Consider the following 17,692-nt stretch of genomic DNA (forward strand, 5'->3'; position numbering starts at 1 on the left):
AACGGCAGGCGGCCTTTGTCCTGCCGTTGCTGCCTGCCACTGATTCCAGTGCTTGGATTCCAAATGACGGCGCATTGAAGTGGTGGACAGGTTGCTCTTCTCAGAGCCCCTAATCAATTTCGAGAGGCAAATTGTGCAGACAACACTATATCTGTCCTCGGCGCATTCCTTGAAAAAACTCCACACCTTCGAGAAACGTGCCCTCGAGGTGGGAGTTTTTCGGGGCTGGGTACGAACTGGAACATCTTGGGAGATTCCGGGTGTGGCCTGGCTTCGCCTAAGCTGCTGACCTCTGCCTCTGCCTCTAGCTACCCTTTTTGGTGCTGCACCTGCCTCAACATCCACACTACTTTCCCCGCTTGACATCCCCCCTGTCCAGGTCGGGTCAGTGTCCTCATCATCCACCACTTCCTCTTCCAACTCCTGTCTCATCTCCTCCTCCCGCACAATGCGCCGGTCAACTGGATGCCCTGACGGCAACTGCGTCACATCATCGTCGATGAGGGTGGGTTGCTGGTCATCCACCACCAAATCGAACGGAGATGGAGGAGACTCTAGTGTTTGAGCATCTGGACACAGATGCTCCTCTGTTAGGTTCGTGGAATCGTGACGTGGAGAGGCAGGTTGAGGGACAATGAAAGGAGCGGAGAACAGCTCTGGGGAGCAGGGACAGTTTGGGTTATTGTTCTGTAAAGCTTCGGAATTTTGGGAGGAAGGAAGACAAGACTGTTGGGTAATAGGAGGAGAGGAGGCAGAGTCTGACTGGCTGCTGGACAATGTGCTGTAAGCGTTCTCTGACAGCCATTGCAAGACCTGTTCCTGGTTCTCGGGCCTACTAAGGTTTGTACCCTGCAGTTTAGTTAATGTGGCAAGCAACCCTGGCACTGTGGAGTGGCGCAATGCTTGCTGCCCCACAGGAGTAGGCACGGGACGCCCTGTGGCTTCACTGCTACCTTGCTCCCCAGAACCATTCCCCCGACCTCGCCCACGGCCTCGTCCACGTCCCTTTCCGGGAGCCTTGCGCATTTTGAATTCCTAGTTAGAAATTGGCACTGTATACCAGTAGTAAAAATTGTGGGTGCACGTAACCCCAATATATTCTTTGAATTACCAGTCAGAAACTGGCACTATATGGCAGTAGCAAGAAATGAGGGTATTTGTATTCCCAATATATTCTTTGAATTCCCAGTCAGACAATGGCACTGTATACCAGTAGTAAAAATTGTGGGTGCACGTAACCCCAATATATTCTTTGAATTCCCAGTCAGACACTGGCACTATATGGCAGTAGCAAGAAATGAGGGTATTTGTATTCCCAATATATTCTTTGAATTCCAGTCAGACAATGGCACTGTATACCAGTAGTAAAAATTGTGGGTGCACGTAACCCCAATATATTCTTTGAATTACCAGTCAGAAACTGGCACTATATGGCAGTAGCAAGAAATGAGGGTATTTATAACCCCAATATATTCTTTGAATTCCCAGTCAGACAATGGCACTGTATACCAGTAGTAAAAATTGTGGGTGCACGTAACCCCAATATATTCTTTGAATTACCAGTCAGACACTGGCACTATATGGCAGTAGCAAGAAATGAGGGTATTTGTATTCCCAATATACTCTTTGAATTCCCAGTCAGACAATGGCACTGTATACCAGTAGTAAAAATTGTGGGTGCACGTAACCCCAATATATTCTTTGAATTACCAGTCAGACACTGGCACTATATGGCAGTAGCAAGAAATGAGGGTATTTGTATTCCCAATATACTCTTTGAATTCCCAGTCAGACAATGGCACTGTATACCAGTAGTAAAACTTGTGGGTGCACGTAACCCCAATATATTCTTTGAATTCCCAGTCAGAAACTGGCACTATATGGCAGTAGCAAGAAATGAGGGTATTTGTATTCCCAATATACTCTTTGAATTCCCAGTCAGACAATGGCACTGTATACCAGTAGTAAAAATTGTGGGTGCACGTAACCCCAATATATTCTTTGAATTACCAGTCAGACACTGGCACTATATGGCAGTAGCAAGAAATGAGGGTATTTGTATTCCCAATATACTCTTTGAATTCCCAGTCAGACAATGGCACTGTATACCAGTAGTAAAAATTGTGGGTGCACGTAACCCCAATATATTCTTTGAATTCCCAGTCAGACAATGGCACTATATGGCAGTAGCAAGAAATGAGGGTATTTATAACCCCAATATATTCTTTGAATTCCCAGTCAGACAATGGCACTGTATACCAGTAGTAAAAATTGTGGGTGCACGTAACCCCAATATATTCTTTGAATTCCCAGTCAGACAATGGCACTGTATACCAGTAGTAAAAATTGTGGGTGCACGTAACCCCAATATATTCTTTGAATTACCAGTCAGAAACTGGCACTATATGGCAGTAGCAAGAAATGAGGGTATTTGTATTCCCAATATACTCTTTGAATTCCCAGTCAGACAATGGCACTGTATACCAGTAGTAAAAATTGTGGGTGCACGTAACCCCAATATATTCTTTGAATTACCAGTCAGAAACTGGCACTATATGGCAGTAGCAAGAAATGAGGGTATTTATAACCCCAATATATTCTTTGAATTCCCAGTCAGACAATGGCACTGTATACCAGTAGTAAAAATTGTGGGTGCACGTAACCCCAATATATTCTTTGAATTACCAGTCAGACACTGGCACTATATGGCAGTAGCAAGAAATGAGGGTATTTGTATTCCCAATATACTCTTTGAATTCCCAGTCAGACAATGGCACTGTATACCAGTAGTAAAAATTGTGGGTGCACGTAACCCCAATATATTCTTTGAATTCCCAGTCAGACAATGGCACTATATGGCAGTAGCAAGAAATGAGGGTATTTATAACCCCAATATATTCTTTGAATTCCCAGTCAGACAATGGCACTGTATACCAGTAGTAAAAATTGTGGGTGCACGTAACCCCAATATATTCTTTGAATTCCCAGTCAGACAATGGCACTGTATACCAGTAGTAAAAATTGTGGGTGCACGTAACCCCAATATATTCTTTGAATTACCAGTCAGAAACTGGCACTATATGGCAGTAGCAAGAAATGAGGGTATTTGTATTCCCAATATACTCTTTGAATTCCCAGTCAGACAATGGCACTGTATACCAGTAGTAAAAATTGTGGGTGCACGTAACCCCAATATATTCTTTGAATTCCCAGTCAGACACTGGCACTATATGGCAGTAGCAAGAAATGAGGGTATTTGTATTCCCAATATATTCTTTGAATTCCCAGTCAGACAATGGCACTGTATACCAGTAGTAAAAATTGTGGGTGCACGTAACCCCAATATATTCTTTGAATTACCAGTCAGAAACTGGCACTATATGGCAGTAGCAAGAAATGAGGGTATTTGTATTCCCAATATATTCTTTGAATTCCCAGTCAGACAATGGCACTGTATACCAGTAGTAAAAATTGTGGGTGCACGTAACCCCAATATATTCTTTGAATTACCAGTCAGACACTGGCACTATATGGCAGTAGCAAGAAATGAGGGTATTTGTATTCCCAATATACTCTTTGAATTCCCAGTCAGACAATGGCACTGTATACCAGTAGTAAAAATTGTGGGTGCACGTAACCCCAATATATTCTTTGAATTCCCAGTCAGACAATGGCACTATATGGCAGTAGCAAGAAATGAGGGTATTTATAACCCCAATATATTCTTTGAATTCCCAGTCAGACAATGGCACTGTATACCAGTAGTAAAAATTGTGGGTGCACGTAACCCCAATATATTCTTTGAATTCCCAGTCAGACAATGGCACTATATGGCAGTAGCAAGAAATGAGGGTATTTATAACCCCAATATATTCTTTGAATTCCCAGTCAGACAATGGCACTGTATACCAGTAGTAAAAATTGTGGGTGCACGTAACCCCAATATATTCTTTGAATTCCCAGTCAGACAATGGCACTATATGGCAGTAGCAAGAAATGAGGGTATTTATAACCCCAATATATTCTTTGAATTCCCAGTCAGAAACTGGCACTATATGGCAGTAGCAAGAAATGAGGGTATTTGTATTCCCAATATACTCTTTGAATTCCCAGTCAGACAATGGCACTGTATACCAGTAGTAAAAATTGTGGGTGCACGTAACCCCAATATATTCTTTGAATTACCAGTCAGACACTGGCACTATATGGCAGTAGCAAGAAATGAGGGTATTTGTATTCCCAATATACTCTTTGAATTCCCAGTCAGACAATGGCACTGTATACCAGTAGTAAAAATTGTGGGTGCACGTAACCCCAATATATTCTTTGAATTACCAGTCAGAAACTGGCACTATATGGCAGTAGCAAGAAATGAGGGTATTTGTATTCCCAATATACTCTTTGAATTCCCAGTCAGACAATGGCACTGTATACCAGTAGTAAAAATTGTGGGTGCACGTAACCCCAATATATTCTTTGAATTACCAGTCAGACACTGGCACTATATGGCAGTAGCAAGAAATGAGGGTATTTGTATTCCCAATATACTCTTTGAATTCCCAGTCAGACAATGGCACTGTATACCAGTAGTAAAAATTGTGGGTGCACGTAACCCCAATATATTCTTTGAATTCCCAGTCAGACAATGGCACTATATGGCAGTAGCAAGAAATGAGGGTATTTATAACCCCAATATATTCTTTGAATTCCCAGTCAGACAATGGCACTGTATACCAGTAGTAAAAATTGTGGGTGCACGTAACCCCAATATATTCTTTGAATTCCCAGTCAGACAATGGCACTGTATACCAGTAGTAAAAATTGTGGGTGCACGTAACCCCAATATATTCTTTGAATTACCAGTCAGAAACTGGCACTATATGGCAGTAGCAAGAAATGAGGGTATTTGTATTCCCAATATACTCTTTGAATTCCCAGTCAGACAATGGCACTGTATACCAGTAGTAAAAATTGTGGGTGCACGTAACCCCAATATATTCTTTGAATTCCCAGTCAGACAATGGCACTATATGGCAGTAGCAAGAAATGAGGGTATTTATAACCCCAATATATTCTTTGAATTCCCAGTCAGACAATGGCACTGTATACCAGTAGTAAAAATTGTGGGTGCACGTAACCCCAATATATTCTTTGAATTCCCAGTCAGACAATGGCACTGTATACCAGTAGTAAAAATTGTGGGTGCACGTAACCCCAATATATTCTTTGAATTACCAGTCAGAAACTGGCACTATATGGCAGTAGCAAGAAATGAGGGTATTTATAACCCCAATATATTCTTTGAATTCCCAGTCAGACAATGGCACTGTATACCAGTAGTAAAAATTGTGGGTGCACGTAACCCCAATATATTCTTTGAATTACCAGTCAGAAACTGGCACTATATGGCAGTAGCAAGAAATGAGGGTATTTATAACCCCAATATATTCTTTGAATTCCCAGTCAGACAATGGCACTGTATACCAGTAGTAAAAATTGTGGGTGCACGTAACCCCAATATATTCTTTGAATTCCCAGTCAGACACTGGCACTATATGGCAGTAGCAAGAAATGAGGGTATTTGTATTCCCAATATATTCTTTGAATTCCCAGTCAGACAATGGCACTGTATACCAGTAGTAAAAATTGTGGGTGCACGTAACCCCAATATATTCTTTGAATTCCCAGTCAGACACTGGCACTATATGGCAGTAGCAAGAAATGAGGGTATTTGTATTCCCAATATATTCTTTGAATTCCCAGTCAGACAATGGCACTGTATACCAGTAGTAAAAATTGTGGGTGTATATAGCCCCAATTCTATTGCTAGGGGACTTGCAGGGTATTTCTGGGGTGAAGGTGGGGGGGCACACCGTTGGAACGGGTATCGGGGTATATATCGGGTATACGGGAATACACTGACAGTGTATTCCATTCAGGATCCTGGGAAAGCTGGGTTGCGGCGATTGAGCCCGTCAGTGCCACGTTACACTGACAAGCTTCTCCCTGGAATTTAGCTCTTATAAGAGCTGTTGGTTGTCTTCTCCTTCCTATCCTAGCCTGTCCCTGCCTACCCAGAATCTAAGCCCTAGCTAGCTGGACGGAAACCTCCGTCCTCGGTGAATTGCAAGCTCAGAATGACGCGAACCTGGGCGGCGCTGTTCTTTTAAATTAGAGGTCACATGTTTTCGGCAGCCAATGGGTTTTGCCTACTTTTTTCAACGTCACCGGTGTCGTAGTTCCTGTCCCACCTACCCTGCGCTGTTATTGGAGCAAAAAAGGCGCCAGGGAAGGTGGGAGGGGAATCGAGTAATGGCGCACTTTACCACGCGGTGTTCGATTCGATTCGAACATGCCGAACAGCCTAATATCCGATCGAACATGAGTTCGATAGAACACTGTTCGCTCATCTCTATTCACAACCATTTTGTAGCTGAAGAAGGATTATGATTACTTTCCTTGCTTCTCTGGGCTATAAGAAACTGTTCTAAAATATAAGGGGGGGAGGGGTGGATAAGGTGAGGGAGTGGTAAGGGTGGGGGGTTGGAAAAGGTATCTTTGACTGTTTATGACGGATTTATTCAAGGTAGGTCCGTCTTATTTTGATGAGTGGAATTGCCACCATGGGGACCAGATGTTAAGATATTTGTCGTGTTTGTGTTCTCTCCAGTTAATGAGTTCTTCGAATCTCGCAATTTGAAAAGACTTTTCTATCCACAGTTGTATTGGTGGTGTTTCTTCCTGTAGCCAGTAGAGTGGTATAAGAGATTTTGCAGCTTCGAGTAATAGTGTGACAAGGTTGGACTTTGATGGAATGTATGAAGAGGTTGGAGTAGAGAGTAGTATTTCACTTGGTGAGAGGTATACCTTCTTTTTCATAACTTTGGAAATATATTGTTGAATCGAAGACCAATATTTTTTGATACGAGCACAAGACCACCAAATATGTTCCTGTGTGCCAGGTTGGGTTTTACATCTCCAACAGAGATTAGATTCTGAGAGCTTACGTTGTGCTAGCCAATTTGGGGATCTGTACCACCGTGTTAAAGTTTTGTAATGAATTTCTTGCAAGCGGACACAAGTTGAAAAGCCATGTGAATTCTTGAGTATGTTTGTAACATCGTTTTCAGATAAGGAAATATTAAGATCTTTTTCCCAGGAGTATATATAAGATGGGGTGTTCAACTGTTTCGTATCCAGCAATATGTTTTTGCAAACTGAAATTTTTCTTGAGACTGGCAAGTCCGATATTAATTGCTTTTCAAAAAAAGTGAGTGGTCTTAAGTGTGTGTTCTTTCTCAGTAGTGTAGTAATGGCTGATTGATATTGTAGATATTGTAGTTTTATTTTCCTAGTGATCAGTTTAGTTTTGATGTCTTCCCAAGGAATGGGGCTGTTGTTTCGGAAAAGATCTCTTATCAGTAGCGGGTCAAGGTGTGGCCAGGGCTCTGGGTGTGGGGATTTGTTAGTGTGAACAAACGCAGGTAGCAATGTTGCTGGGCCCACTGGCGAGATTTCTGGTGACAGAGTATATTTATACTGAAGCCAGATTTCGCTTGGTCCCTTGAGGAGTGGGTCAAAATCTTGTTGCTGTAACTTCTTCCGATCTGGGAACCAGAGCTTTTTCTGTAAGGACTCACCGTGTTGCGCTTTTACTAATTTTGATAGATTAGTAAACGTCTACGCTGAGAAGGAGCAATGGTTTCTTTAGCTTTTTGACTAGGGTGAGTATATGTAAAAGGCGGGTAGTGTTTTCCTTGCCTTCTCTGGATTTTACGAATCCCACTTGCTCATCACTTGCACATATTCTGTTATGCTTTATGTATTTTTACATATATACAAATGCTGAAGATTTCTACAAGCAATCAAATTGGATGTTATAGAATTGCCTGTTGAGCAATTCCCTAGTGGTTGCTGCTGAAATCAGGGCGGAAAAAATGACATATACAGTGAGCTCTAAACTTGACCCAGCCCCATCCTTGCCTACTTGCCTTAACTACCCTAGGAGGTAGCAGGGCAAGTGGGCAACAGTCCCTTCTCTGAATAAGTGTTAAACAGAACAAGACAAGACAAAACAACTCAGAAGAAGAATCAGCAAGCCGAGGTCAAACCAGAGAGACAAAACAGTACCAAATCAAAATCCAAAAGAGTAGTAACAAAGGAAGCCAAAGGTCAGAAGTCTGTGAATAATACAATACCAAGGGAAATGCATAGCATAGCAAAGGACAAAGGACAGCGCTGCGGAATATGTTGGCGCTATATAAATAAAATTTTTTATTATTATTATTATTATTATAGGACATCTGTTACAAAGGTGGTGGTATTGTACTTTATATAGTATTGATTTAACTAAGTTAGGCTTTTACTTAGATAATGTAAAATACTTTAAACCTATTAACTAAGAACACTCATAACAGTGTAAAAAAGCTAACAGGTAAAAGATAAGTAGCCGCAAAGTGACATCTTCTTTCCAATGTCTTTTTCTTGACTACAAGCTCATACCACAGTTATAACAAATGATCTAGTAATATATTTTTCGCTTCTATTTTTAAGATGCACGGTATCAAATATTATACTAATGTTTTATTGCTCCAGAGGGACACAAAAAGTAGCTTTTTGTTCTAAAAGCGGAAATGGAGAAGTACTTTAGAAAAGGAGATAGCCACTTTGTTACAAATATCTCTGTAAATTGGCAGAAGGATAATACTCTATGTAAGTAGGTTCTCTTTCTTCCTATTTTATCCTTTCCAGATAAAATAACTTAAATTAGAGAATAGTGTTCACAATTCTTATTTTCTACAACCAAAAATACTTAATAAGACAATGCTACAAGTTATATATTGTAAGCTGATAACAGGCAAAATAATGGAGGGTGGGTGGGATGAGAAAACTCCAGAAAGAATGTTTCTCAGCAGATAACTATTGTCTGCTGAGGGTTATTTCAAAGTTCTGGTTAATGGGCTGGATTTTTAGGAATGGCTGGTAGGTTGGCAGTGGGACCTGTCATTCCACCCCCCTGCAGTCCACACTTTGAGGATGTTCTGGCAGCGACTCAGCTGCAGAGAATCTGCTCATCAAGGGTGCTTAATAAGTCAGCTCCAGCAGCAGACTTTGGGCAGAACTTGGCTGGAGAGCCAACAAAGAGGTCATATTTTTGGAGCTGTGTCCTGAATGATTCTACTAGCTTTTGATTTATGTTATTCTAGGTGAGGTAACCCATTCTATGTTTAGTTAAAGCCTAGCCTGGCAGGTATTTATTTTTGTATTGTTTCCTTCTATTGCTGCACTATATTTTTGAGTGAAAATAAAACTCTACCTTTGTTTGGACTAAAGAAACTGGACTTGTGTGTCTATGCCACCCCGTCTAGCAACCCCAGATCCTGACAATATAAACTTACATGAAACAAAGTTATATGACATACATCATTTAACTAAATTGCACATAAGGAACAACTTCTTGATATAACATTAAAAAATTTGTATCCCCTCCCACCTTTCCTGGCGCTTTGTTTGCACCAATAACTGTGCAGGGGAGGTGGGACAGGAACTACGACAACGAAGACATTGAAAAAAATTGAAAAAAACCCATTAGCTGCTGAAAACAAGTGACCTCCGATTTATAAGAATACCGTCCGCCATCTTTGTGTCATTTGTGGTGACAGAAAGGGAGAAAGATATATCTGCTGAAGGCTAGATAGGTATTAGCTTCTAGTAGGCAGGGAAAAATGGAAGAAAAACAACAGCTCTTTTCAGAGCTATACTGCAGGAAGAGGAGTCGAGCTTTCCACGGGGTGTCCCCCTGAAAACTAACAGGGATACAGAGCAATTAGGTCCGGCTAGATACGCTCAACCCAGCTTTCCACGGGGGGGCACTCAAACACCTAACAGGGATACAGAGCAATTCAGTCCAGCTAGATACGCTCAACCCAGCTTTCCACTGCGTGTCCCCTCAAACACCTAACAGGCATATGCTCAACCCAGCTTTCATCAGTGTATAGACCATAAAAATCGCATTACTATACATCTAAAAATGTGTAAGGCTAGCGCAAAGGGACGGGGATGAGGACGGGGGTGTGGAAATGAAGATGCGGAGCAAGGTTCTGGTCAACCAATGTCTCCCGTGCCTACTGCTCTGCGGCAGCAAGCATTGCGCTTCCCCACAGTCCCTGGCTTGATGGCCACATTAAGTGGGGTGCAGGGCAAAAACCTAACTAGGCCCGAGCACCAGGTACAGGTGTTACAATGGCTGGCGGATGATGCTTCCAGCACATTCTCCACCAGCCAGTCAGCCTCTACCTCAACTCCTCCTCCTAAACCAACAGTCTGGTCCTCCTTCCTCACAACATGCCCAATCTTCCCAGCAACCTAATCCCACCTTTCCCACCTCCCAGGAGTTGTTTTCGGGGCTATTCACTGTCCCTCTCTCTGCAAGGCTCTACTCACTCCAAGGGCCAAAAACTAAAACACTGCTGGTGCAAGGCTCTACTCACTCCAAGGGCCAAAAACACTGCTAGTGCAAGGCTCTACTCATTCCAAGGGCCAAAACCACTGCTGGTGCAAGGCTCTACTCATGTTACATTCGTGTCTAAGTCCAGACCCAGATTCCGGACTGGAGATTGCACCGCTAAGGAAACAGGGGAAGGAGACTATCCCTGACACTACGGTGGCTAGCTAGGCCCTGCCTATGGGTGGTGGTCAGCTGCCCCCAAGCTAGCTTTGGCCTCGACAACTCCTGGCTCTCTAGCATGAAGACCTAGCCGACAGATAGGGCAAGAGCTACAAGAGAGCTAGGGACTGGGGATTCTAAGGTGGTGACCCCTACAGAAATCAAGGTGCAGCTGCAGACAAACAAACAGGATGGGATGTGCTGGACAACAGACACGCAGCACAACACAATACGTAACAACAGACTGAGGAGAGGGACAGTGGAGAGGTGAGGAAAGGGTTAACACAGAACTGGGGCAAAACACTGGAAGTGTGGGGGGACAAACCAGATTCACATAACAGGCAACACTCACACCACTTCCTAGTCTGCTGGAACTTTCACCAAAACTATCCTCCTCCTAGAACCAAGAATCCTAAGGTGTAAACCACGAAAACCGGCAACTAGTGGAGCCAGCCCTCTTCCTTATAAAGGCCCCAGAATCCTCCCATAGGATGATGGCAATAATTAACACCTGCGGTTCGATTCCTGGAACCTCAAGTATGCTCAGAGGACTGACACCAACACCAAAACAGATGGTCCAGTGGCAAAGAAACCACCAGCAGAACACAGGAGCCCAGATCAAATCCCCAACAGAAACACACACCAACATATACAAATAATCAGGTCATGACAACTCACTCCAAGGGCCAAAAACACTGCTGGTGCAAGGCTCTACTCACTGCAAGGACCAAAAACACTGCTGGTGCAAGGCTCTACTCACTCCAAGGGCCAAAAACACTGCTGGTGCTAGGCTCTACTCACTCCAAGGGCCAAAAACACTGCTGGTGCAAGGCTCTACTCACTCCAAGGGCCAAAAACACTGCTGGTGCAAGGCTCTACTCACTCCAAGGGCCAAAAAACACTGCTGGTGCTAGGCTCTACTCACTCCAAGGGCCAAAAACACTGCTGGTGCAAAGCTCTACTCACTCCAAGGGCCAAAAATCATATTGGGTGCGTTAGATGCCCCAAGGCATGCTTCCCCTGCTGTCCCAGTTGCATTCCAGAGGTGTTGTCATCATTTGCTGAGGTGTCATAGTGGACTTGGTGACCCTTCTAAGTCGAATAGTGGATTCCCCTGAAACGAACGTTTTTTCCCCATAAACTATAATGGGTTTGGATATTCATTCGAATAGTCGAATATTGAGGGGCTATTTGAAACGAATAACAAATATCGAATATTTCACTGTTCGCTTATCTCTAGAGTCTATGTCTCAACTAAGATTCTATGACTTTCAAGACCTACAGACTGAAGCCGTGGTTGAAACATTCAGTTGGTCTGACAGATTCTGGTTTGTTTCACTGCAAGTGTCTTTTTAAATTAAATCTTCATTAGTGGAGGCTGACTGAGTTACAGAACTTTATTATAAGTTGCTCTATTAGGAAATTATTGTTACATTTCCATATAGAAAAAGTTGAAATAATGAAAAATATAATTTTATATATTTTCATTTTTTTATGATCCTAAGTATGAATGTACTCTTGTTTTCTTGTGGCACAATTTTTACACTTATGGCTAGATTCATGCATGTCACCTTCAATTTTAACTGCTGCACATTACTTGCATAAGTCTGTATGTAGCTAGACAAAGTCTCTTACTCACAGGTGGAAGTAGCGGCCATGTAGTCAATATTCTATCCTTTAACAAACTTTGCAACATGACTAAGGATATTAGCCAAACCAAGCGACCCAACTACAGACAGCAGTTTTAAGGTCCTCCCACCTTGTGCGTACAATGAGTGATTGGTGGGCATAATGAGATAACTTTAATGCAGGTCTTGAGGGTAATGGTTCTCATTATGGAAAGCACCAAAGAAGATGTGGAGTCTTATAGGCCAGAAAATGCTCTTTAAAGTCATTTTCAAATAATTTAGAAACTGAGGGAAGAGGCATCAGGTCCTAGTACTTCAAAAATGTCACCCCTATAAAAGCAAACGCACTGCTGCTACTTAAAGCCTTATGGAGTAACTTATGATTTAAAATGTCACATTGCTTTCCCTTAGTCCTAACAGCAACACAATTGGAGATGTAGCATTCCTTAACATCAATGCAGGCGCAATGCTAGCAACTATTTTGTGCCTGCAGTGAATTCAGAAGCCACCTAGCAATTTAAATGAATTGCAGCCTGTAATAAATGAATCTATGCAATTAAAGTCTACTTGGTATGCCACACAATAATTAAAGTTACTAAACCCTACATACGGTAAGTGATTATAAAAGAAATTGCAGCTGTAATACAGAAATTAGATTAGCTCAGTATTACAGCTATGTAAACCTGAAAAAATTATAACATATTTCAGCAGAATGCCAGGACCCCTATATACAGTGTAATGCTCCATATTGCCCTATACACAGTATAATGCCCTTTATTGTCCCCTATACACGGTATAAGACCTTTAGTGGCCCTAACTTAGGTTTAGTGCCACACACAGTATTTCCTACCCACCTTGCGCTTTATTCTGGATAATAGCTCTGCCCCTATTGTTAGCCTTTGGCACTCGCACATAATAATCCCATACATACATAGCTTGGCAATGAGTGGAGGATCATGTGACTGTACACGTCACTGAGCTTCCTCTATGGTATCCCATTGTGCTCTAACTAAAGCAGCAGCGCTGGAGGAGATTGTGTGAATTGTACAGTCACATGATCCTCCACTCACTGCCAAGCTATGTACGGTATTGTTATGTGTGGGTATGCCTCTTACTATCACGCCAGTACTCAATGCACCAGGGGTGCCAGGAAGAGTTGGGTACCATCAAAATATACCATCTAACAATGTAGCTTGTGGATGTTGGTTGTATTTGAATTTAGAGAATATGGGTTTGTATAGAGGCATTACGTGCCTAAAAATGAGCTTCAAAACTAGGGATAGGTGAGTAATTCCTAACCATAAGGACGTATTAAAAACAAAATTCTTTATTAATACCATTTAAAAGAATCACAAAATTATCAATCCAAAACACACAAAAAATAGTGTCAGATGGTAAGGGTCATGTACCAGGATAACTAAGGCTAAAGAATAGTAACCAGGCTATGGTCCCTAAAAATGCCCCAATGTGCAGCACTGAAGACCCAAACCCCAAACAACCGAGTGACTAAAAACCACACAGATAGATACGTTAAGGAGAACACAATTGCTATTTAACGTTATCCTGGAATACTGGTAATTACTAAATGAAAACCACCCAACATAGAGGCTAGCAGCTAAGTGACTCCAAGATAAGGCAAATTGCAAAAGAGGGATTGAAGAAAATGAAACTGCCTAGTGGTCTTTAGCTAATCAACCACCCTGTTTAGCAGCCCCCCTGTGATAGTGATACTAGCCTTGCCTCCTAAAAAGCGATAGGGGACACCTGACAAATTTCTAACGTTAGCTAAACTAATGCCAGCAATACCATCAGAGGCAATAACGTAGGAAAGAAGTCTGACCCCTCCACAATTCAATTAGAGCAGTGAATTGGTTCAGACCCTCCTGCACCCCCCTAGGCACTGATACACGGCAATAAGGGGCTGCGGGAAAGGAAGCGACCCCGCCCATCATGAGACGCACCCACCAATCACTGCACATCCAGTACAGCTGATGAAAAGACACCAGTACATAGACTAGCAGGCATTAAATGGAATCAAAGAAGAACAATCAGCCATAGTCTGAAGAGAGGAGCCTGTGGGAGCCCCTGGCTTATGCGGCTGATCACAGCTTAGACCGTCACTCCTGTAGTTACACCCTATACACACTTCCCATGCAGGCATTTTGGTTAAGGGCTAGGGGCCATTGACCCTTTGCTCTATTCCAGCACAGGAGTGGAGGTGGAGATCCGTACAGTGAATTGGGGGGAGACCACCAGTATTCTTCCTTACTCACTGTTCTTAGACATAAAGGCAGAGAGAGAGGAGGATGCATTAGAAACAAAGTAACAGGTTAACCTTTGAATGCAATACCAGTTACAGGAGGGAGAAGAGGTAGAGTTATTTCATAAAGGAAAACTCATACAATGGTGACGTCATATAGCAGAGGAGGGGAGAGAAGTACTGTTGTTTTCCGTCTCTTACTGTTGTATTGTCTCCCTCAACCCTGGCAGTGAGGCAGTTAACTGACTGGGGACTGTTTATTAACAAAAAACTGTGATAAAAATATTTAAAAAATAGTTTAAAAAAAACCCTGCACCTTTGATTTTCCCATAACCAACTTCCAACCTAAATAAATGCCCTAATTGCAAATACAGATGTACCAAGTTTACCATTACAAAAAGTGCATTAGCCAAACTGTGGCACCGAACGTTATCTAAAATGTTCAATAGCTTTTGTTATCTTCTTTTTCATGATATCGCAAAGCAGTGTGCTATCAAAGTAAACTTAAACTTTGCTATATCTGTTCAGCTCTGAGGTCAGCTCTTAACAAGACACAAAAAATGCACAAAGCAAGAAAGTCTAGCTAGAAATACAGATCCATAGCCAATGCAATGCTTAGAAAAGGTAAATGGTAAAAGAAATCAATCAGAATGAACAGATTTTGTACGGATAACATGAAAACCTAAGGCAGTGACCTTCTATACCACAGTTTAAATTCAATTTGGTTTGAAACATTGCTTTATTCATCTACATAATGTGATATATCTTACCTTGCATCTGCTAGTGTAGCTCGGACCGCTGCCCACACTATTACAAAAACAGCTGGGAAACCTTCAAAAAAGAATAGAATACGGAAAAGTTATTCAATATTTTTGCGTTATATTCTATTCTACTCAATTGGCAGCTTAATCTGAGAAACATTTCATGAACAATGACAAGTTATAGCTTTATTTTGTATGTAGCCATTGGAGGGCTCCTATGGATGTGCCTTTAGTTTCATATGGAGATATACAAATTATTTCTTTGTCGTATTCCGCAAAAATTTAGGCTAAATTTTTTTACGATACATCATTTATTGCTGTGAAAAAGGAGAAAAAACAATGCAAACAAAGGCACAAATACTGAATTTCAACTACAAAGTGCAAAAAATATTGTCAAAAAGACAGAAATTCATAAATGAGTGAAGTTTATTAGAAGTAATTAATAAAAATAAGGAAACAAAGTAACAATATGAATACAAATAAATTACATATAAGATAGGGGAACCAAAACTACCAGAAAAACAATGTGGAGGGTACATGGATCATATTGGTGTAAGACATAAATAAACATACAATGCTGCTCTAAATTATTCAAGAGACAATGTCTCAATGTAGCATGATTGTGAAAATAAACCATAAACCCCTGAACCAAAACCATATAATTGGGGTGCAGGGTCTACAATGTAACAGCTCTGCTCATCTCCGGAGTAGTCGAGCTGAGCGCATGGCCAGCACTGCTACATCTCAGCATAGGAATGCATTGACCAGCGTTGATTGGCCGAATGCCATACAGAGTACAGCATTCGTCCAATTAACGCTGATTCTACCGGAGGAGGCGGAGTCTAAGATTAGTCCACAGCAGACTCCATTCTGGTCCAATCTTAGACTCCGCCTCCGCAAGCTGACAGGGATCCCGACGTAATACAGTGACTTGGACATGTTAGATGCCCACAGACATGTTTCTCCTGCTGTCCCAGTTGCATTCCAGGGAGTTGGCATCATTTCCTGGGGTGTCATAGTGGACTTGGTGACCCTTCTGAGTTGAATAGTGGTTTCCCCCTAAACAAGTATTTATTTCCTATAGACTATAATGGGGTTCGATGTTCGATCGAACAGTTGAGTATTGAGCGACTACACGAATCAAACTTTGAACATTTCACTGTTTGCTCATCTCTGCTGAAAACCAATCCTAGGCTTGACTATTAATCCTCAATGCATTTCGCTAAGTAATGTAGGTAATGCAGGCTTACATTCAGTACGACTGACTACTATGCACGCCACAGGAGTTGCATTTTTTTGTTTTTTTTCTTTTGTAGATTGTGAGCCCCACATAGAGTCACTAAATGTCACAATGTACATTTTTTCCCTATCAGTATGTCTTTTTGGAACATGGGATGGAAATCCATGCAAGCATACAAACTCCTTGCAGATGGTTTTTTGCCCTTGGCGGGATTTGAACACCAGGACCAGTGCAGCAAGACTGCAGTGCTAACCGTGTGGCCCCCAGGAATTGCAGTTTCAATCACAGTTTTTTTGTTTTCTTTGAGCACATTACTTATCCTCCTGATGAGCGTTCTACATAGGTAGTGAAACGCATTGATAAATAATAGTCAAGGCTAGGATAATCAGTTTAGGATTCTGGTGACGCTGTGGGTCTCTTCACTACTTACCTTGTCAGGAGACTCATTCACTGTTATCCTGTGGATTAGTTATTGTAAGCCCATCCCCATCGTGGCGTTAGGGGGAAATAACCCTTTGTTCTCTGATCTATCCGCAGCAACATAGATTATCCTACTTGTATAGTTAGGAGTTCCTCTTATTTAGTTGTTTAGCATTACCAAGAAAACAGTATTTTGAATCTGAGAGAAGCGATTTGTGGCTTAAGGGTGGTGCTATCTTACCATCCCTCACTATATAGCTGCAGTGGTCACCTTAGTACGTTTTTATCTTCGGCTTAGCCAGTACTGTGTAGTGAACTAGTAGTTTTCATGTTGGTTTTATTAGCATATCAATAAAAGTTGTATTTTATTTTTAATCCATTCAGTGATTATATGTCAATTTGAACTGTTTTGGGTGAATTATTCTAATTTTCTGATATAATGAATTTTGGGTTTTCCTTGGCTGTAAGCCATAGTCATCAACAATAACATAAATAATCACTTAAAAATGTTCATTCTGTTTGTAATAACTCAATATAATATGTTTAACTTTTTCAATTGAATTACTTATTATTATTTTTTCTTATTAATTTACATTGTTGTCAAATATGTAAATCATACCTGACCTACAGTAGTTGAATGCTACAGATTCAAAGCAGATACACTAAGATGACACCAGTTATCTTCTGTGGCAATTGAATTCTAGGTTGTTTTTTTGC

At 41.5% G+C, this 17,692-nt stretch overlaps 1 protein-coding gene across 1 annotated transcript in view; it reads right to left on the reverse strand.

The window, feature by feature from the left end:
* The window catches only part of PTH2R (parathyroid hormone 2 receptor), a 292,724-nt gene that overhangs the window by 98,162 nt on the left and 176,870 nt on the right, over nucleotides 1-17,692 (reverse strand). The window contains exon 8 of the mRNA XM_075284852.1: nucleotides 15,325-15,385. Coding sequence (XP_075140953.1) covers nucleotides 15,325-15,385 — 61 coding nt within the window. The remainder of the gene's footprint in view (nucleotides 1-15,324; nucleotides 15,386-17,692) is intronic.

The sequence above is a fragment of the Leptodactylus fuscus genome, chromosome 8 (genome assembly GCF_031893055.1).
Source record: "Leptodactylus fuscus isolate aLepFus1 chromosome 8, aLepFus1.hap2, whole genome shotgun sequence".
NCBI lineage: Eukaryota > Metazoa > Chordata > Amphibia > Anura > Leptodactylidae > Leptodactylus > Leptodactylus fuscus.